The 22,507-nt window shown below is 36.2% G+C and overlaps 1 protein-coding gene across 4 annotated transcripts in view; it reads right to left on the reverse strand.

Annotated features, from left to right (window-relative positions):
* The window catches only part of YTHDF3 (YTH N6-methyladenosine RNA binding protein F3), a 31,976-nt gene extending 9,678 nt beyond the window's left edge, over positions 1-22,298 (reverse strand). Inside the window, exons 1-6 of one of the 4 annotated variants that reach the window (XM_059902344.1) lie at positions 21,963-22,298; positions 21,419-21,443; positions 17,972-18,117; positions 15,585-15,670; positions 13,940-13,984; positions 5,491-7,074 (exon numbers count right to left, since the gene is read on the reverse strand). In XM_059902344.1, the coding sequence (XP_059758327.1) occupies positions 5,491-7,074; positions 13,940-13,984; positions 15,585-15,670; positions 17,972-18,029 (1,773 nt within the window). In that variant the 5' untranslated portion in view covers positions 18,030-18,117; positions 21,419-21,443; positions 21,963-22,298. The remainder of the gene's footprint in view (positions 1-5,490; positions 7,075-13,939; positions 13,985-15,584; positions 15,671-17,971; positions 18,118-21,418; positions 21,444-21,962) is intronic. The other 3 variants (XM_059902345.1, XM_059902346.1, XM_059902347.1) reach the window with 3 other exon arrangements.
* Positions 22,299-22,507: the final 209 nt, after the last annotated feature.

Here is a 22,507-nt window from a genome sequence, read left to right on the forward strand (position 1 = left end):
CCACATTTGGAAATTTCTGATTTGAAATTCCAGATGATTAACTGGATCTAAAACATTAACATTTTATTAATCCACTTGCTTAAAAAGAAACATTTAAAAAAACTGTTGACAATCCTGTTTCTCATTTCCAAGAACATTTTCTGGTTTTCTTTTCTTTTTACATGTGAATCCTAACAAATCAAATTTTGTTGTATAAATTATCTTCTGCTCTCTGAAATACCTATTTCTTTTAGAGGATTTGTCTCGGTTTTTTCATCAAGCTTGATTTTAATCAAATATATCAAAATTATGTGTTCAAATCTAAGAATGAAGAACTATACAAACACTGCAATAACTGGCATGGATTTTTCCTGCAGTTTTAAGTTTCACGACTACCCCTCACTCTAAGATAGAGAGCCTGACTTTCCATGTTTTATATGACCAGACAGGATATGTCTGGTCAGCTCCTCCATAGGCTGCTGTACTGGCAAAGCAAGCTGGGGAATTCCTCTCTGCTAAAATAACCAGAAAAGGGGCAAGAAGACAGTCAATAAAAAAGACCCAGCAGTGACAAGATGGAATTCATTTTTTTTAAACTTCTTTTCTGCTATCACAAATAGGCTGAAGAACTTAAAGAAAAAAATGAATACAGTAAGAAGGGAAATGAAAGAAAGCTACAGTAACCACAAAACTAAATGTAAAATTTTAAACTATAAAACTTCTATTAAAAAGTACACGAAAAAATTTTTCCACACTTGGGGAAGGCAAAGATTTGAAGTCAGGTTAGTATAAGCCTTCTAAAATAGTTCTTATTCAAAACTGTTTTGGTTATTCTAACCTTAGCCTGGATCTTATACTACAAAAAAAGATTAAAAAAAAAAAAAAAAAAGGCTTAAAGGACACTCTGGACCAACTGACAGAATATCACGGTTACATGAGAGAATATCCTTATTCTTAGGAAATATATACGATACTTTTTTGGGATAAAAAGAGCCATGGACGTATGAAACGTACTCTTGAATTGCTCAAAAAAACCATAAAGCAAGCATTTTTCCTGCTGATTGCATTTGAGTTGTTCCCTGTTATTTAGTAGTATCAACTGTGCTCCTAAGAACATTCTTATATGTATTCTGGGGTATGCGCGAAGTTTCTCTTCGGTATAGATATATATCCTGGAGGACAACTGCTGAATTACAAGGTACTGAAACGTTCAGCTTTGTAAGAAAATGCAGAACTACCCACCCACATGGCTATATCAATTCAATGCTCCCACCTGCAACTGTATAAGACGTTTTGTTGTTATACAGTCTCTCCAATACTTGCTATTATCAAATTTCTTAATTTTGCCAAATGAGTGGATATAAAATATTTTCTCATTATAGTCTTGATCTGCATTTCCTGAATTATTATTAAGACTGAATATCTTTTTACACTTATTACCCATATTTATTTCCTCTCTCATGAAAGGATTATCCATATCTTTTGCCCGTTTTTGTAGTGGATTATTTTTTTCTTAAACTGATTCATAGGAGTTCTTTAAATATTCTTGACAACTGTCTTCGGTCAGTTATGTTCAAATTCCTCCCAGTTCCTAACATGTCTTTTTACTTTCTTTAAAGCATCTTTTGATGAACAGATTTTAATCCAGGCAAATTTTTATCAATCTTTTCTTTTATAAGTAGTGCCATTTTTTGTCTTGCTTAAGAACCCCTACTTTACCCAAGGTCTCTGAAGGATGTGCACCTGGGAAAATGTGACCTCGACATATCAGAAGCTTTGAGGAGTTTCAGCTGAATACAAGACAGATGGGGTCACATTAAAAGAGAACATAAATAATGACTTGCAACTCCTTTTACTTAAAAAAGAAAAAAGGCATAACCAGTGAAGGAAATCCTAGCAAAAACACCACTTATTTATCCTTTTTGATGGAGCCAAGGAGGGCCTAGAATAGACAGGGGGCACATCCTTCATCACTGGGATGCCAAGAGTATTTGAAAGTAGTTTTGCTGGAAAGCCAAAGTGCAAACACAAGCGTACCTAACAGGAAATCTACAAATGAATATCTACAATTTCTGCCTGGACAAGGAGTTAACAGCTCCAGAAAGAAAACAGCAAGAACACATGATATCCCAAATACCAAACAGTTAATAAGCAGGGGAAAAGGTTTCCTGACATGATGGTTTCAAACTCAAAGGAAAGTCAAATTTCACCTACTAGCATGTCCATTGCACTGGCTCTCCCTTCTTACTCTTCACAAGTTGATGAATCACTTAACTGGTAAAGTCAACGTACATCATGGCTCTCCCTTCACATTTGCCATGGAAAGAGAATATGCAACTAACACCAAGCATTAAAGCACACACACAAAAACAAACCTATCTGGGGGCAAATACCTGATCCGGATGATTCTCTGCCTGGTTTAATGATGACAGAAAAAAAAAAAAAAAAAAAAGCAAAGAGTCTTAAAATATTTGTTCACAAAAAAAGGATACTAACAAAACTATAATGAGTTCAGATAGACACCGGGGAAAGATAAAATACAAAGGGGAAAGAAAAGACAGTTTGGGGGGAATACTGTACCTTGATAGTGGTGGTTACACAAATCTACAAATGTGTTACAATTCATAGAACTGTACAGCCCAAAAAAGTAACTTTCACTGTATGATTTAAAAAAAAATTTTTTTTAAGGATATATACACAAATATTTATAGGAGCTTTATTTACATTCTTCAAATCTGAAAGCAACCAGATGTCCTTCAAAGAATGAATGGTTAACAAACTGGTAAATCCATACAATGGAAAGACAGACTTAAAAGGAACAAAGAACTGATACGCAAAGCAACATAAACTGCAAAGACATTGTGCTGAGTACAAGATGCCAGTGTTAAAAGATTACACACTGTAATTTCATTCATGTGAAATTATGGAAAATGCCTTATAGAGAGAGAGAACAGATCAGTGAATTACTTACTAGTGGAGGGGAGCACTTGACTAGAAAAGAGGCAGCAAAAGGTAATTTACAATTTTACTGTATGTTAATTTAAAAAAAAAAGAAATTAAAGAAGATATGTAAGAGGAAGGAATTTAAAAATGATAATTACAGGAAGCAGAAATAAGCTTTCAACACTCATCTTTGTGCTCAATAAAATCAAGATGAGAATGGCCAAGAGGGGGAAAAAAAAAATCAAAGTGGACTCTGGAACAAGGGATTCAGGTAAGAAAACAACAGTTGTGAAGGGAGAACTAGATGTGGTAATGTAAGTAAACTAACGCTGTCATTGAAAAATACAAAACCTCACAAATCACTGAACCAACACAAAGTAAATCAAATCAATGACATGAAAATTCAATTTTGAGAAACTCTCAAAACGCAAAGAAAAATAATGAAGATAAGAACCAATGGCATTCAAGGACAAAGATTCAATATATATTTTGACATTACTAGGAAAAAGAAAAAAAAACAAACTTGGCCTACAGATGAAAGAATAAGGAAAATTATAAGAGACCCATACTGTGCACATTCCATATACATGTTCACATAGCAAGAATAAATTTTGTGCACACAGACAGAAATAGTTATTTCCAAAGAAAGAAAATTTAGGCTGGTCCCAGACTTCTCCATAATATAAAACTATAAATAATAGACTATAAATAGAAAACTATAAAACAAAGCCTGAATGAAAAGACTGTGACCCAAGATTTCTATATCCAATAAAACTGTTGTTCACATATCATGGCCAAAGAAAGGCATTTTCGGGATTTAGAAGCGCTTAATATATTACGCCAAATTACTCTTCCTAAAAAAAAAAAAAAAGATGGTAATAAAACAAGCTAGGCTCCAAATTAAAATGTCAAAGGTGGGTTCAGACACATTATAAAAACACTGGCAGTAAGCCATGAAACAATTTAAATGTAAAATTTTTAAGTTTAAAAATATAAAGTTTAAATCGTTGTATATATGATTACAAAACATAAATAATTCCTGAGACAATTATATAATAAAAAAAAATAAAACTAAGATAAATTTTCAGACTGGGTAGAGGAGAAGTGTGGAAAGATGTACAAGGTGACCTGTCCTGGGTGATGGGAGAAAAGAAAAGTTGAATCATTTCTCCTGATTCACTATTTGTAAAGGCTCTTACAGTGGGACAATCTACTCAACTGCTGAGCTTCAAAAACTCAGAAGCTACTCTTGATCCTCCTTTTCCCCTCACTTCCCACATTTAACCTGGAGAAAACTCAATTATATTCAGCAATTCACTGGAAAGGTTGAGCAGGGCCTTTAAGAGTCATACGTATTATTCCAAAGCAAAGTTTCTAACAACTCAGTGCAGCAATCACTAGCACCAGAATCACCTGAGGTGCCTGTAACACTACCAGGTCCCTTATCAAATATATCAGATTTTCCCTGAGTGGGTCTCAAGAAGCTGCATTTTCAGGGAGAGCACCCTAATTGATATTTATATGCCATAAGGTTTGGTAGGATCATTATTCAGCGGTGAGGATTGTTATTTGAAACAGTTCCCTCTTCTGTACAGACTAAAAAGCCACAGGATACTCAGGCTCACACACACAGAAACCAATCACTGATGTTGTACATACAGATAAAGTTGAAGTTCGTGCTTTATCTTAATTTCTACATAGAAGCTTTCCATAGTAACCAACATAATTTACTGGAGAAGATTCTAACTTAAGCCCTGCTTCATTTGAAATTTAAATGTATTGTCTATGGAAAAATCTGCTAGTTGCCTATTCCATCCATTCTCTTTCCCTCCTAAAAATAGGACTCTGCAATTTACTTTTGTAGCTTGGAACAGAAAATATTCCTCAGCCTGTCCTGCTCTATGGGCTCTGTGATCAAATCCCGGCCAACCTGACGCAAGTATAAACAGTGTGTAACTTCAGGATACATCTCCCTTAGAGTCTCACAGTGGGCAAATAACAGAATTGGAAATCAAATTCTGCCGAGCTTAAGTCCACTTCTCAATTCTAAGCTGCCTTCCTATAAAGTCAAATCCTTACTATATTTTGTACAAGTGCTTTAAGTGTACAAGTTATGAACAGGCCTCAGGAATCTTGGGGGAAAATATCTATTTATCATAAATACAAAATGTGTAGTACTCATTTATTTAAAAGCTGTTTGTCTCAAACTCCAAATACATTTTCCCGTAAAATTAAAGTTTAAGATTAGCGACTAGAATCCCTAGCCAGTTCTTAAGTCTGCTTAATTACAAATGCAGAACTCAGGGCTCTGATAAAGCATAAAGACCCTTATCACCTGAGGAGTATGAATAGGTAGGAAGCAAATTCAGAGTAAGGGTTACCTTTGGAAAGGCATCCAAGGCCTTCACGGGGGGTCTGCAGAGTTCTGTTTCTTAAGCTAAGTGGCTGGTTGCCTTCAGAGTAAAGTTCTTAAACTCAGAATGTAATATTAAAAGGCATTAAAGATGTCCATCCATACACACCACCCCAATAAAAAGACCCTACACACAAAACTCAGTGTACTCTTACCCTACGCATGGCTTCCTCCTCTTCTTGACGCTTTTCATAATGTGCAAAGTCATCAAAGATTGAGGTGGTGTGCTTGAAAGTAGCAATTATTTTGAGCACTTGCTTAGCTTTTTCTAGGGGTACCTCTTGGGTGTCCCTTGAATTGGTAACTGGCTTGTTGTCATTATTTTCTAAGCGAATGTGCCGTAACTGGTTATTGGGAACATCTTTGACAAAGATCCACTTAACTTCAAATTTGCCCTTCCACTTGTCCTGAGACCAGACACCGGCATACGCGTTGTAGTCCACAACAGACTTCATCTCGGCCACGCCGCAAAAATGTCCACTGCCATTCACGCTGAAGAGCAAATAGAGCGGGCCCTTCCCATTCAGGGAACGGTACGCGGCATCCAAACGCTTGTTACCGTGCTCAGTACTACACCAGATAGAGTACTTAATGGAACGGTGTATGTCATCCTCAGAGTAGCTTTTAATTATAAACACCCGTCCGTTCTTCAGGTTCCAGTCAAAGTCTTTGGGATTGTAGTTGTTTATGGCCTTTAGCTTTTCCAGCACTGGGTGCACTTCTACGCTGGCGGGCGAAGCACTGGCAGCAACAACACCTAAACCAAAGTTCTCACCTCCCCCGCCACTGTTCTGGTGGAAGCCCGCCCCCCTGTTCCGAGGAGCCAGCCAGCGGTTCTGCAGCGGCTGCGGCTGCGGCTGCGGCTGGTGAGGCTGGGCCTGCGGCTGCGCTCCCGGCTGCGGCTGCGGCGGCGGCGGGGGCAGCTGGCCTTGCACCAACGGTGGCGGCTGAATTAACGGCTGAGGCTGCTGCACTAGAGTCTGAGGAGGCAGAACTGGCTGGGCTGCTGGAGCCTTTACCACTGACCCCTTCTCATCCCAAGTTCCAATGTTCATGTTGTGTTTTATAGGAGGTGGTGGCACGGCAGAGCCCCCAATCCCCACGCTGCCCTTGGGTTTGAGTTTCGGTTGAGGTTTGGCAGGCTTTCTGGCAATGGCAGCCCAGGAGGTTGGCTTAGGCGCCGCGCTGCTAACGGGGGGCACACTATTGGCGGCAATGCTAGTCATACCACTGCTGCTCAAAGCTGTTCCTACAGTTTTTGTCACTGCGGCTGTCAGGTCACCACCAATTTTCAGTCCGGTCATGCCTTGCTCAATACTGCTAATGCCAGGCACCTTACTTAAGGTATCACTGCCAAACCCAGCCGGTCCATCAGTAATAGCTCTCCCAAGAGAACTCGGTGGATAGCCGTAACTGCTACTGTAAGCAGAGCTTTGTGTGGATTGTCCCTGAGATCCACTTGTCCCCCATGTAGAGAAATCAGCATTACCAGGAAAAAAGTTAAATCCATGTTGACCAAGAAATGGAGGGGTATTTCCTAATGCCCCAGGTTGACTAAACACACCATCTGGTATATAATGATGTTCTCCATTACTCATTTGTCCATAGGTTGTCAGATATGGCATAGGTTGGTCTCCAGCTGTGGACCATGCTGCTTCCCCAAGAGAGTACGGAAATCCAATGGACGGAGCATAGTAACTAGGCATGTATGGATCTGACATTGGTGGATAGCTGTTATTCTGGAAAACAAAAGATCACAGTCAGGAGCGAAATAAGATTAGCGGGGAGAGAGACATCTGAAAGATTAAGATCAGATAGTTTTAAATAAATGGAAAACAGATGCACCTGTTCCAGATAAACAAAGTTAAAATTTCAAATCCAGTTTTGTCAAGGAAAAACTTTACTGATGACTCTTTTTATTTTATCTGTAATGAAATTACGGGGTATTTTTTTGCGGGGAAGGTGGGTGGGGGGATAGGGTGGGGATTATTTTTGTTTAAGAGCCAGATCCTCTGCGCACGATTTAAAAATACTCTAATTTCTACAAAAAGCTGATATATAAAGTTTGCAGAAACACTGATTGTTAGCTTTATTTTTAGCAACTGATGAACAAAAAATTTATGTGCAAGGATTAAACAAACATGGAAACTATGCCAAATAATAGAGGAATTACAGTATATCTCTATGATGGAATCCAGTTCAGCAATTACATTTTGTACTTTCATAAAGAAAAACTAGAATAGAGAAATGTTCACACTCTGAGAGGAAAAACAAAAAAAGATTCAAGATTATAGTTAGAGCATGATCCATATTTGTTTGTTCTGTTTTGCCTTGCTTGCTTTGAAAAAGAAAACAAAATCCTAATGGTTTCTTAATGGTTGGTTACAGGTGCCTATTTTCTAAATTTTACATAACAAATTTATCACCTTCCTGATCAGAATTTTAATTTAGAAATAGTAAGTTCCTATCATTTTTTCCAGAATTACTATAATTAAATTGGCCTTTATTTTGAATAAAATTAATCATCCATTTAGTGATTTGCCAAAAATCAAAGCTTATTAAAGAAAAAAACTCAGTCAAATCTGTTACTAGCCAATGTAAAAAAATAAAATATTCTACGGATTTCTTTTGAAAGTAGGTTTCTTATGCCAAAAATATGTCTGATACAGCCGGCCCTCCAATCCACAGGTTCTGCATCCATGGATTCAACCAACCATGGAGCGAAAATATTCAGGAAGAAAAAATTTTCCATAAAGTTCCAAAAAGCAAAACTTGAATATGCCACACGGGCAACTACTTACATAGCACTTACATTGTATTTGGTATTATAAGTAATCTAGAGGTGATCTGAAGTATACAGGTGGATGTGCATATGTTATATGCAAATACTACGCCGTTTTACATACAGGACTTGAGCATCTGTGGATTTTGGTATCAGCGGGGGTCCTGAAACCAATCCCCTAGGGACACCAAAGGACAATTGTAATAGATTTTCACTCTATGATTTAGGTGTGATTTTTAAAGCCTTGGACAGAGCTTCAGAATTTGTAAAATTAAGCAAGATGAAAAAACTAAGCTGATATCTAGTCAAGACAATTTGTATTCCCCTCCCAAGGGTCAATACCATTTTGAAGGCTGATTATTCACTTTATTTACATAGACATTCTAAGTTCCCTGGAGCAAAGTGGAGAATGCAATGGAGCAAAGTGCAAAATGGAGCAAACCCATTCTGGTTTTTTTGGCTGTCACTCTCTTGGGGTTATTCTGCCACTGCTTTCCCACTCAAGAAAGTGTATCAATATAAATATGTGACAATTACATCACAGATACTACCTGGAATTCATTTTATTTTTTAAAGGCCTATTATTGAAAACTAAAATGCTTTACTATTACTATTAAGTTACATGTGACATACCTTACAACTATTAAAACTGTCCACTGTACATAAGAAAGCTAGTTTCATATTTTGCCTTTTGAAATGACTGATATAATTAAATGAAAATGACAAGAGAATCAAATAAAGGCTGCATTTAAGTTAATAATTAGACATAGATTTACTGAGTGCTTTCAGTAAAACTTGAACTTAAAAACAAAAAACTGTGTCAGCATTAGTTAAAAGAAAAAAAATGACTTTAAACACATTTGATATTAAGTATATTCCACTGTATCCAAAACTGGAAATATATGTGTCAACCATTTACTAATTTAGTTGAACATATTCTTTAACTATATTGGATAATTATTAACCATATTTGAAAATACATTCAAAGAATGCTCACAATATTAGTATGAAGGAAATGAAGCCTGAGGGAAGCTCAAAGTCACCAACAGTGGTTTTCAAAGAAAAAAAAAAAAAATCTTGAAGAAATGAATAATGAGTAAGCTTCAGTAGCCATGGATATATATACACACACCTGTGTTTATAATTCAATCACCAAATTATTTATTGAAAGTAAAAGTATTCATAGTACTTCATACTGAAGTCACTGTGAGAAAGCCCATTTAGCCAATATTAATGAACATACATAATCAAGATTTCTTTAATTTTTAAATTTTTTTGAAGTTATTAAGGTTTCCCTTTATTACTTTAACCAAACACTTACTGAATGCGTACATTGTGAAAAATACTGATATAAAATATTCATTCTAAAAGAAAACCTACAGTTAAAGACATTGCACAGGGAAGTGAATATATTCCACATGAGGGAAGAATAAGGAAGCTGAGTTGAATATGGAGGTAATCAGTTTCAGTTTCAAAGTTTTAATTTAGAATGTTGGCGTTGAAATCTGGACTTAGTAAGTCTTTACCTGGATGTGGGAGTGGAAAAACAGACAAGGCGGAAAATTTTTAAGTTCATTCGTCATGATAAAGTGTTTGCAAAATCACACTCGTAACTTATGTTGAATATTCTTACTTCACCCTCACAAATGCTGAATTTTGCACAACAGTTACACATCAGGTTCCTAATTTGTCTATATCCATCACATGATTCAGGGATCAGCAAACTAAAGAGCCAAAGAGCAAATATTTTAAGCTCTGCAAGCCAAATACGGTATCCAGTTGCAGTCACATATTCATCTTCTTTTAACAACCCTTTAAAAAGCTGCTAGCTCAAGGGTTTCCTCAAAGAAAACAGGTTTTGGTCCCTGGGTCACAGTCTGTCAACCCGTTTTAATAGATTATCTAATATATACTGATTCCTATTAAAAAAAAAAAGCCCCCCCCCAAGCTATATTATTAAATGGGTAACAAATTTTCACCAATTCTGCCACTTCTGGGGCTGGACCAGGTCCACACCCTTTTGCTGTGGGGCCTTTTATTAAATATCTTTTCAATTATTTTTAAATCATGGGTTTTACTACTTCACCCCTAAACTACTGATTCTGTCAAAACGGTAAGTTTAAATTACTTTAAAATGTGCTCCATCAATCACAAGGGCCTTGTCAAACAGTCAGCTCAAGCTAATGAGCAGAGATGCGCTGCTGTCCCCGCCTGACTACAGAGCTGTCCACAGAGCTTCCATGCTACCAGCCTGGAATCCTTGAGCACACTGGATAAATGGCCTGCTTTCTCCAGTTTATCAAACAATGCTATTTATTTCCTAATTCTTTCAGTAGTTTTAGCTGAATGAGATGTTTTTTCCTCAGCTTTACGAAAGTAACTTAAGCAGTCTCCTTCCAAAAGGCAAGGGTTTTGGTTTGGGTTCTAGTAAGAACAAAGTTGTAGGAAACTACTAAAGTTTAAAAGTAAGATATGGTCAACACATTTTGTATTAGCAGAGCTTCGATTATAATTGGAAATATTTTTAAATGTTTTGCTAAATGTCAGATAAATTTTTAATTGCTAGCTAAGTGGAATGAAGGGGAACAAAATTTCCACCTACTGATGATGGAAAACAGAAACTCAAAACTTTCTTTCACCTTTTACTTCAAACCTGGTACAACGAGGTACAATCAATTTAACAGTTTATGTCCAAATAATCACTTTAAAATAGTTTATTCATAATTCTGAAATTGGTCAGTAATAGTGAAATTTTACTTTGTTGTTTAAAGATATATAACCTTTAACAAAGTGATATGAAATGCTTGGCATATCCTTCTTACTCAAAAAACTAATTGAAAAGGGGAAAATAACAATATGTACACATAAAAAATGATATAATAATCAATGGATATAATTAAACATACTTGTAAAGTAACAGATCCACAAACCCTTTACCTAGAGCATAAACTTAGAAACGCAACCTGAAGGTGGATGTGAAGCCACGAGGTAACTAAATTCTAATCCCAACCCAGTACTTATCAGCTGTGTGAAGCCAATATCAAGTTACTTAAAACTGAGTTTTCTCAAATATTAAAAAGAAATAAAGATAATGTACCTAGGACACAATAAATATTCAATAAACAGTAGTTATTCCCTACTTTTGCAGTTTCTATGTCAGTGATCATCAGATCATTTAATTTCTCTAACCCTGTTTCTTCGTCGGTAAAATGGGAAAATACCTGCTGCTCTAATCAATTACATATCTTTAAAAATCTAGTTAACTGCAAAGTGCTATACTGAAGTATAGGAGTTAATCTTGTTTTAATTTGAAAACTAAAATACAGAAAAGATGAAAACTTCTTCCTTCGAATTTCAAAATCATTTGTAATTATCATTTCTTAGCCTTGTGAGTCAGGTCAATTGTTTTTCTATTATCTCAAAGAAAACTTGAACAACACTAAGAAAAAATTCATGATTACTGTTCTGACCTGAGGACACTTTAATACAACTCAATTATAACTGAGTCTTTCAGTTATGGTAACTTAATACCTATTTTTACTTCATAAATATCCAAACTTCCAAGATAGAACATTGTACAATGTCGTAGGAGTACAATAATAAATGGTTGAGGTATTATTCACCAAAAACAGCACGTCTGCATAGAAAAACAGAAACTGTTTTTCCATTAAGAACCTGAGGTACTTCAAACCCCAGAACTAACTACTAGATTAACAAAAAGTTAAGTGAAGTTTAGTATACTTTTAATGTTTATGTACATTTTCTTCTATTATTTTAAAAATATTATTGTACTTCTCAAAAAGTAAAATACATGCATATTTAATCACATAGATGTCATAAGAAAAAATGTATCATACATTATACTCAATTAATCTGAATATTTCATCAACCATACTTCTTCATTCCCTAATTCTAGCAGTTAACCTAATCTACTTATTCAATGAATACTTAATGAATGCCTACTACATGCCAGATACAGTGCCAGTCAACCTAGAATCAACCTAGAATCCTTGAGTACATTGGATAACCTAGAAAATTAGATAAAGAACATGGAGAAAATAAGATAAAGAACATGCTCTCTGACCTGGAGCACTTCACAGGTCTAGTAGGGAAGACATATTTACCCTGCAATTTGATAGGTATTGTTACAGAAATAAGAACAAAGCAAAACAAAAGCTCTAGTACAAAGAGGAGGGGGCAAGTAACTGGAAAATCAGAAGACTTCATGAAGTGACAGACATGAGAGTCTGTGTGTGGTACATCATACATATAAATGGAAAGCTTGAGATCATGAAAGAAAATATTCAGAAAATACTTATATTTTCAGAAAATAAGTCCTATTCCCTAAATAAGTTACATGGATAAAGTTGACCAAAGATGAGGCAGGGGGGGAAGTGGAGCCATTTTTATAATGAATATATCCACTGTGGTGAAGCTTTGATAAGTCTTTAACATGACGACGGCAACAGACTTGGACTTTAAGAGGACTGCTGAGTGGCAACATGGAATTACCAGTTAGGAAATCATTCCAACAGCAGAGATAATGAAAACCTTACCTAAGGGCAGTAATAACAAGGAGAGAAAAAATCTGTTACTGTCTTAGTTCTCTATACCTCTTCTCTGATAAGCATGGCTAGGAATTTATTTCCCCATATACACAAGCAGACCAATTCAAACTTCATTTTTTCAATTTATTCTTCAAATTTATATGCACAAATTACACAGCATCTTTAACAGTACCAATTAAACCTGAATTTTTAATCAACTTAATCATCAGATTATTCCGAGGAACTACAGAGAATTTTAAGTCCTGAAGGACATACATTTACTTTTAAAATTACTATGAAAATTATTCCCTGAGAAATTGAGCATGAGAAAATAGAATATGCTGCCACAGAAGTAAAAGGCCAACAACCTGTTTTTAAAGCATCCCTGGGTTTGATTTGATTTAGATCTAAGCATATAAAACAAACATTAAAAACTTTTCTAGACTAAAGAATATCATTTTTATTATTTATAATATTAAAATCAGATGAAGGGATTTAATTTTAAAAACACACTGTATATTCAGTTGAAAAAATTTTTAATTAACCAATTATTTCAGCTAGGTCAGTACAAGAAACAATAAATACTTGCATAACTTTACATCTGAAAATAATCACATTAGATATTTCATCAATAAATCCACTTTTCACTAATCGACTTTAAAAGGTCAATTTGTAAAAACTTTTCTATTTTAGCTAAGTAACTATGATAAATTTAAATTCTGTACAGCTTACCTTTAAGATTTCAGATAATTTTCAATTCTGCTCTCCAATAAACCCAGTTTTCAATATTCTATAGTGTTACTATTCTTTAAAAGGTAAATATGTATCCTGGTTAGACAATTATTTTTAGTTATTACAGAAAGATAATTGCTGAAATCCTATTCATCAGCACTGGCAAGGAGAGGGAGGTAAAATATACCCGTACTGGTATTAAACTTTAAGACTTCTCTTTAAAGAGCACATTACATTGATTCTAACATCAGTAAGTGATTTAATTAATACAAAGTATAAGACCTTCCATTTAAACATCACATTAAAACAAACCTTTTATAGATGTTTTTGCCCCAACATAAAGAAATTTCTATGATTCAATTTAAAAACTGGGTTCACTACGGTAAATGCCCTTATAGTCTTAAAAAATAATGACTTTCCAACACTTTATGTGAAATCTTATGCAGAATTCCAACATATAAAACACATGAAAAGCAAAGCACAGCTCTGGCTGCTGCACGGGTAGGATCCAGGTTACCCTCCCCCGGTCTCCCCTAGGCAGACCTGAAGCATCTCTGTGGAATGCCAAAAAACCAATCTTCTAAGCCCCTGTGACAAATAAATTATGAAACATCTGTTACCAAATAAAACGAGAAGATTCTTACAGGTAGCAATTCTCAAACATTTATAATCCATTAAAATTTCTTGAAAATAGAGTTTGAACAAGTCAGTCAGAGAATATTCATACCATACCCTTGTCTTAGAAATTCATTTTACATTAAAATACAAAAAGTATAAAATCAAGTAGCAAAAAAACAATTATGTAAACCAAATAAATTTCCCAAACTTATCTGATCATGGAGATCTTTTTAGGAGAATATCTACTATACCTCATTATATCAGAATTTCTCAAAAAAGTTGGAAACACTGCCATAGGGATGTTAACTGAGATTACTGTATGGGACCAAATAGAACAGAATATATTCTTTCAAAACTTGCACTACACTTCACAACAAATGATCTTGCCCTATTTTCCAGTGATACATTCTTTCACAACCTTTAGGTGGAAAGTAAATTTGTTATTGAGATCATAAAGGTAGATTACATAAGAATGAAATGAACTTTTTCATTTTTTTTAAAGTAGCCAAACTTTCATGGACTTTTATCACCCATTTTTATTCTTTCTTATTTATTTATTCCCTCCCAACATACGCTAGGGATGTACATCAACAGATAGAAGGGGGTGGTTAAAGAGAAATAAATGTAGATCAGGTTGAACATAACCATGGCTCTCCAAAGTCCTAAAAATAACTGTACATTCCACAAATTGGAAGCTACTTTTTTTTCACATTTTCTCTGCAACTGCAAAGTTCTGTAACAATATTTGGTTCCTTATTCTTTTATAAGTTAAAAAAAACTAGGTTAAGATTTCAAGGTACATTTTTCATGTCTTTTTATAAGCAAAACAACAAAGCAGTTTCATTCCAGAATGTTCTCTCTAAAGAAATTGGTTAATAATGAAAGGTTTTTTTTTAAATTTACTTCTAGTAGTGACATTTTTATTAACAATCAGAAAGAGATGCAGAATTGGTATAGAGACTAAGAAATACCATTCTTTTTTGTCAATGTTTAATCTAAATTATTCCTATATACAAAATCACAAGATTATCTGTGAAAAATTCAAACACAGAAGAACCTCAAAAGCGACTAGTTATTTGATTTGATGAAATTCTCCATGCCTACAATACATAAGCAAGTGTGTTTATAATATCTTTAATTCTATTTCTTATGCTACCAGGTTACATACCAGGTTATAGTATAACTTTAATTATACTAACCAAAAATTTCAGGCACAAACTAGTCCTCTCCCACAAACTTCTAGCTAATTAAACCTTATAATCTGCTTTAGCTATGAAGATATGGCAGCAGCATTAAAAGATTAAATTCAACAGTCAAAAAAAAAAATCTAACCACAATATATACAAACGTTCATCTTCCTATCTCTGTATTTCATAATCTAGTTCCAGCCATCTCCAATTTCCAAAGAACTCTCTTGTGCCAAAAGCCTGCAGCTGCTATTCACTATTATGTAGGCACGCTGGGTTAATTCATGTTAGGGTTCGCCTCATTCAACTAAAATACCTACTTTAAAAAATCAATTAATACTAATGTAAGTTTAATTTCCTAAATATGTGACTGTCACACTTACCTGATTTGTCTGGCTACTCAAGTATGGCTCAAAATCATCATCATTTACAGCATCTTTTTGATGAATCGAACCGTTTTGTACTGAAACTAAAAAATATGTTTGTATTAGATGTATTGTAATTATCTTTATGAAACTCACAAAATAACCTAATATTTTCAATATTTTCCAAATCAAATCGGAAACTTATCCTGGGTTCTTTGTTCTTTTCATTTAAAACCCCCCTTTAGGATTAACTTAATTTTGGATACAAATATTTATGTGCCACCAAAAACTTACAAATCTTGTATATATAAGCCCAAGATTACATAAATACAAAGTATATATACACTTCTCATTACTAAAAACATAACGTAAATATCCCAATTTCAACACTGTGGTAAGCAGTTAAATTAAAATGTTGGAAGGGTTTGCTAATGCTGTATTTGAATCTAAAATAACCACTTTAAGCAGTGTTGTTGACAAGATAGATTTCTGAATGTTCTCTACCTTTGTTAAATCACTTTACTACTCAGTCCAATAAAGGTAAATAAATAACCTTGTTTGGTAACCGACGTTAAAATAAATATCTTAAATGTCTCCAGTTAAAGAAAGTGGCTAAAATTCACTTGAAGCAATATCACAATAAATAAATATTATCATAAAAAAATCTAAATAAAAAGGGCCTTTACTCTAAACAAAAAACAATGAAGACTTTCACAAGAAAGTATAAATAAAACTAAGACACTAAAGATAACCATGATTACTCTTGCAACATACGAGAAAACCAGTCAGAGTGATTTATAATGCCATATTTGTTCAGAGATCACTTCCATAAATGCTCTATATAAAGCTGTTGTTCTGGACACTGTCTCAGTGCTTTTGAGCACAGACTCAAGGTAAAAAGATCCTGGGTTTGAATCCCAAGTCCAACACGGAGAAGCTGGGTGATCTCTAGTTAGTAACTTAGCCTGTCTAACTCTGACTACTTCTCTATTCAAGGAGGTTATTAATAGTACCTACCTCATCTCATCTGAGTATTCAATGACAGTATTTAATAATCTTGGATATTATTATCACATAAAATATTACAAGATCCAAACAGGACTAAAAATTACTTTAGGACCACATAAACAAGCTTATGACTAATCAACTAATCTCTTGGAAACAAAATAAAGCCCCTCAATACCTGAAGATTTATTGCTTAAAAATAAAGCATTTTTAAATACAATACTTAAATATAAAATATTATAAATTAAGGTTAGGAGCAATGGATTTACGTTGTGTGTTCTTCTATAATATCATAACATCTTTATTTTCCCTAATTATTCCAATGAGTTCAGAGACCTAAATGAAATATACAAGTTGACAGAGTCATGGGAGCAAAGACAGGTAAAACCCCTTAGTTCTTTGCCACCCCCTGAGTAGCAATGATCGCTCAAAAAAATACTACTCTGTGAAGCCTTCAAAGTACACCTCTCATGATTCTACACTGCCCCTCAGAGACTACAAGAGAAACCTCAAGGTCACCGTGATCCTGGCTCCACTGAGGTGGCTTAACTGCATTTGATAAGGAATGCATCAATGCCAGAGTTGAGCTAAATGCGCTCCCCAGAATTTAAATATGCAACAGCCACTAGAAACAAAATTAAAGCGGAGGGTACCTTAGGTTATATCAGGTGGGCTAATCATTTCAGCCCAAGAGATTCTAACATATCTGTTCTCCTTTACCACTCCTCTATTCAAAAATAGTTATGCCTGGTCTATTACCTCCTGAAAAAGAATTCTTCACTACGCGCCTGGACTGGTACATATTTGTCACTGTTACATACGTATTTGACAGTATCTGAAACAGCTACCCATTTCAAAATTACAACTATTATCTCTTGTATTCATTAGATTACCAGAAATTTAGTCCACACTGCTAAAACAGTAAAAAAGTACCTCCTTAAAATTTATCCAAATATATATTATACTGCTCTTCTTACTCATCTTCTCTGTTCTATCTTTTCTTCTAATTCTAAGAGGCTGAGACTAAGAAAATATTCTCATACACTAAGTAAATACAGTCTATAGTCATTTATAATGATGCATTAAAATGTCTAAGTCCTAAAAGATTATTCAAGGACTATGTCAATCTAAGGAAAAAATGTTTTATTTTGTTTTAAGTATTTCACGCATACTGATAAGCAATCTGCATCAAATTAGAATCTGAATAAGAAGCTAGCCCTAGAGTTTCAGAAGCATACCTTTCTTAAAGAAATTCAATTGTCTTAAAGACTTCAGGTTTTGAACATTACTTAATGACAATCTAATGTCTTGGAGACTGAAAGCCATTAAATAGTAATGAAATCCAAGCTAGTCCCATAGTCTGTACAAGTTCTTCAGGGAAAAAAGAACAGATGACTTACATGATTCTTCGCCTGTTTCCTCTGCTCTATGAAGCAGAGTCAAATCAAGATAGAACATGGGCCTTAGGAGCCAGGTGATTCTTTGCTCTGGTCCTGACTACATCAAGTTAGGAAAGTCAACAGATCTGTGCATCATGTTTTCCCACCTACAAAAACAGCGACAATACCATATACCCTCTATCTCCTTATAGGAATGTTTTGAGGATTAATAAAATGAGGCCTAAAATAACAGTAAAGTGCTTTGCAGTCATTTCCCGAGGGGTTAGGGGTAGGGTGGGGAGAGGATACAAAAGATATTGCCAAAATACAAGGCATTTTCCACGACTTTTCTGAAACACTAAAAGATAGCCAAATTCAGCCTAATTCTTTTAAATTGCAGTACCAAACAATGACTATGTCCCTCTGTTGGGAGGGGCAGGTGAGGAGAGGAGGGAAAAGATAAATTCCTTTCCATATATTTGCCTATTTATAAACTTAAGGAATAGGAGGAAGCAGGCAGCAAGGCCTGAGGCTACTAGAAGCAGGGGATCTGACACTTTTATCTGTGGTGCCTGCAGGGGAAGGAATGGTACACTTTTATTCCAGCAAGCAAAAATTCCACTTGTTAAATAAATAAAAGTGATATGAAGTCAGTTTTAAATTATGGGCCAACAGGTACATAACTATCCTTAAATTTCTACTGTCCTTCAGTACTACCCTGGCCAAGGATAAAAGAGTTCTAATATTTAACATAGGGACAATCTATTAAAAAGAATTCAAACTTATAAACAAGTAAACCTAGAAGTATTACTTATACTACAAAAGCATTTTTGCCTTACAAAGAGATTGATATAGAAATCCTTTTAAATTTTTGCTCCTTTAGTGCATTTAAGGACATACAGAAAAATACTTAGTAGAAAATCAAAGACACTGAAGCCAGGTGTTGGGCTAATGCTGTCAACTGAAGACTATTAAGAAAGGAAATACACAGTCCCTGAAATCATATTAAGTCAACTAAAAAGGATTATGCTTTCAGAATTCTGATAATTCCTCAGGGACATGCATTTTTCATAAGGTTGATAAGTTCTGAATTCAAGTTTAATACTCATATTCTTAGAACACTGGGACTGTAGTTCAAGAAAAATAACTTTGCTTTCTGCTTCATAAAAGTAAACAGAAAAATTATAAAACAATTTTACTAGCTTGAAAACCAAGTCAACTAAGGCAGAGTAGTTTTTCTTAAACACACATATAGCTACCTGTATCAGTTCACTGGAGCTGCTGCCTTTTCCTTGTAATTCTCAGAGGCATAAAAATACAAGTAATGTGTATGTGTATTAGTACACTTGTAGTATCTACCAATTTAAAGCAGCTTAAATGATTACCAATACTTTTAGGCCAACAGAATTTCTCCCTCCTGTCAGGTCTTAGGCAATAGTCTTCCTGCACCTTAACAATAAATACATGAGGTGAGGCAGCAATTATCATGGCTACTAGAGCAATGGACTATTTTAACTACAACAACCCTGGTAGCATACAATAGGATTTATGGCTAGAATTGTTACTTATATTTTACAGAGAGAGGGAAATTCTGACCAAAGGTGCAATGTGTTCAAGCTCACTTGGCAAGTCAGCAGTATGAGAACACAGGTCTCCTAGGAATCCTAGTCCATTGTTCTATCCATGGATGAAATTATGAACTGAAGAGTAAGGGGGAAAGTAAGAAAAATTTCTTGGAATAAACAACTATCCAAATAAATACCTTGTATGTGTGTCTAAATACATCTAACAGAGGTGATACAAATGGGATTAAAAAAATTTTACTAACCAATAAATATTTATTTGTAGTTGATACACGATTTTGTTTATAGAAAATTTATCTCTCTGATATCAAAGCTGTGATGAGGATATACCTAAGTGAAATAACTGTCATAAATCAAACTTACAGTAATACAGTAATGGCTTACAATGCTGTAGATGCTATTTTGTTTTGTCAAACAAGTACTTCATAGAACTTGCACTTACCTTAAAGCAGGTAACACAAAACACTTAGCATTTCAAATAGCCTTGCAAAGTGCCACCTCCCCACAGATCTAGGATAAAATAATTTATGCTAGGCAATAATGACCAGATTGCACATATATATACTTCCTAATGGGCAGACTAACAAAAAAAGAAATTAATGGATCATTCTTTTTAGATTTACAAATAAATTGTTTGAAACTCACTTAAAATAAATCAACAATATCAAATTCTGAGCTTTGTGCTTACACCACAGAAGATAATTCTAATATTAAAATTAAATTCTAAAATTTAAAATTGTTGTTTATATACATCTTTAATCAAAATAAAGCAATGAATTTGTTACCTAATACAGTGCCATATAACTAGTATGTAAAAATTCTCAAAAAAATTGTACTACAACTCAAAAGAAAATTAAGCTGTGCATACAGAACCCATTCCTTTCAAATGTGCAATAGCTAATAAAAACCCTAAAAACATAAGGAGCACCAATAAAAGACATTAAACTTCACATCTAAAAGGCTACTGTAGCTCTTGTTTTGTAGGTAATACTTCACTACAGAAATAAGAAACAGGAAGCATAATTCTATTTAGTCTAATTTCAAGCCCCATTACAAAATGTAATAAATACATAGTTCACTGTAATGTTATTTAATTGGCACCGTCCCAAGAAAGCAGTTATTGTTCTGCCCTTACTAATGTCACATGATTCATGTCATGTTTCAGTCAGCTGACTGTATGGTTCCATATTAATAAACACAAACCACACTAATTTTTTTAAAATGCTTGACTTTCAGCAGTACTTTTTTTTTTCTTTTAGCTAAAGAGTAAATCATAGAATCCTGGCAGGAACCTCACAAATTATTTCCTTCCCAGTCCTTTCTAAAGTACCATATTGAGTCAAACCTTGCAAGACTACAGAGCAAGATGACATGCTCTGTTCCGTTTTCATCTCTAACTGGCTACTGCCTCAATGTGACCGACTTCAACAGAACCAGTGACTAACGGTACACTTTCCACTACTGGGACACACAATTCTATGTGGGCTGCGCGTTCCCACGTAAACCAGACAGGAAGAAAATGTCCACTTATCTACACACATTGGGAGAATCTGTGGCAGAAGTCACATAATACAGGCTGTAAAATTAAAGAAATGTCACTACATTCATAACAATACCTCCTTAAGTGAAATACAAGCTAATAAAAACTGTTTCTCGCATCACTTTGGTTTCTGTAAAAGTGGCTTCTAAGCAAGGACCTACCAAACTTTCGGACAGCATTTGGCTGCCTTAGCCGAGACGAACTGTTTCTCTAATCCTACATTTCAAAAAAACAAAAACAAAACAAAACAAAAACAAAATATCAAAACCAAAAAGGCCTCCACATAGTTTAAAAGTAACATCAAACCAACAATGAGAAATAAAGGTAAAAAATATCCGAACTCACCTTTATTTCCTTGCCCTTTAGGTCTCTGTGTAGCAAGATGAAAGATGTGGTAATAAGGAAAAATTCAAAAAAAAAAAAAAGAAAGAAAAAAAAAAAAGGAAGAGAAGAAAAGCGTGTTAATCAGAGACGTTATCCGAGACAAGTTATTTTAAACAATCCGCGTAGGAGTGAAACCCACCACATCCTCCATCGCCACCGACCGCCCACCCGTGCCGGGGCTTCGCCCTCCGACCCGCCACTCGGAAGCCGTCTCCCAGCGCTCGCCCGGGGTCAGCCCCACTTCTGCCGCCCTCAGGACGCGTCCGAAGGCCCCGGAGCGCAGTCCTGCCTCCACCCTCCGCGGCCCCCGCGGCCGCCCGCCTGGACCGCAGGCTCCGCGGCCCGGGCGCACGCCCCGGCTCGGGCGGCGGGACCGCAGCCAGTTGTGCCCGGGGCACCGTTACGGGCCCGGCGGCGGCGGCGACGGGGAGGAGCCGGAGCCCCACGCGAGGGTGGAGCTCCGGGGCTCGGGCCTTCGCCGAGCCTGCGGCCTCTGCTCCCTCACCTGATCCACGCTAGTGGCTGACATTCTTCACCGCAACCCGAGAGCTGCTGCTGCTACCGCCGCCGCCGCCGCCGCCGCCTGGGCCTCTCCCCGTGCACTCACAGCAGTTGGCTGCCGCCCTCGGCCGAGAGACTCTTCCAGCCGCCGCCGCCGCTCGCTAAGAAGCCAGAAAGAGGGCCTCGCGCTCGGGAGTCGGTGGAAGGGGCCCGTCTCTTTCGCTTGCACGCTCTCCTCCCCTCTCGCTCTCCGCTTCTCGGGTCCACAATGGCGGACAGGCTCCCTAGTCTCACTTCCGCTCTGAGCCTCCCTGACCTTCCGCTCTCCACTCTGACGTCCGCGCTCACCTCGCTCTTCCTCCCCCACCCTCCCGCCACAGGCCTTAGCTCCGCCTCCGCGCCCTCACGTGATCTGAGACGGGCCTGAGCGGCTGACCCCTCGGCGCATGCGCCGCGTACGGAGCGCGCCTGTGCGGCTGCAAGCGCCAGCTTTCCGGGGCGATTCGGTGCCTGCCTTCTGTGCCGCTCGGAGGCCGCCGGGCGTGCGTC

This window comes from Balaenoptera ricei, chromosome 17 (genome assembly GCF_028023285.1).
Source record: "Balaenoptera ricei isolate mBalRic1 chromosome 17, mBalRic1.hap2, whole genome shotgun sequence".
In the NCBI taxonomy this organism is placed as follows: Eukaryota; Metazoa; Chordata; class Mammalia; order Artiodactyla; family Balaenopteridae; genus Balaenoptera; species Balaenoptera ricei.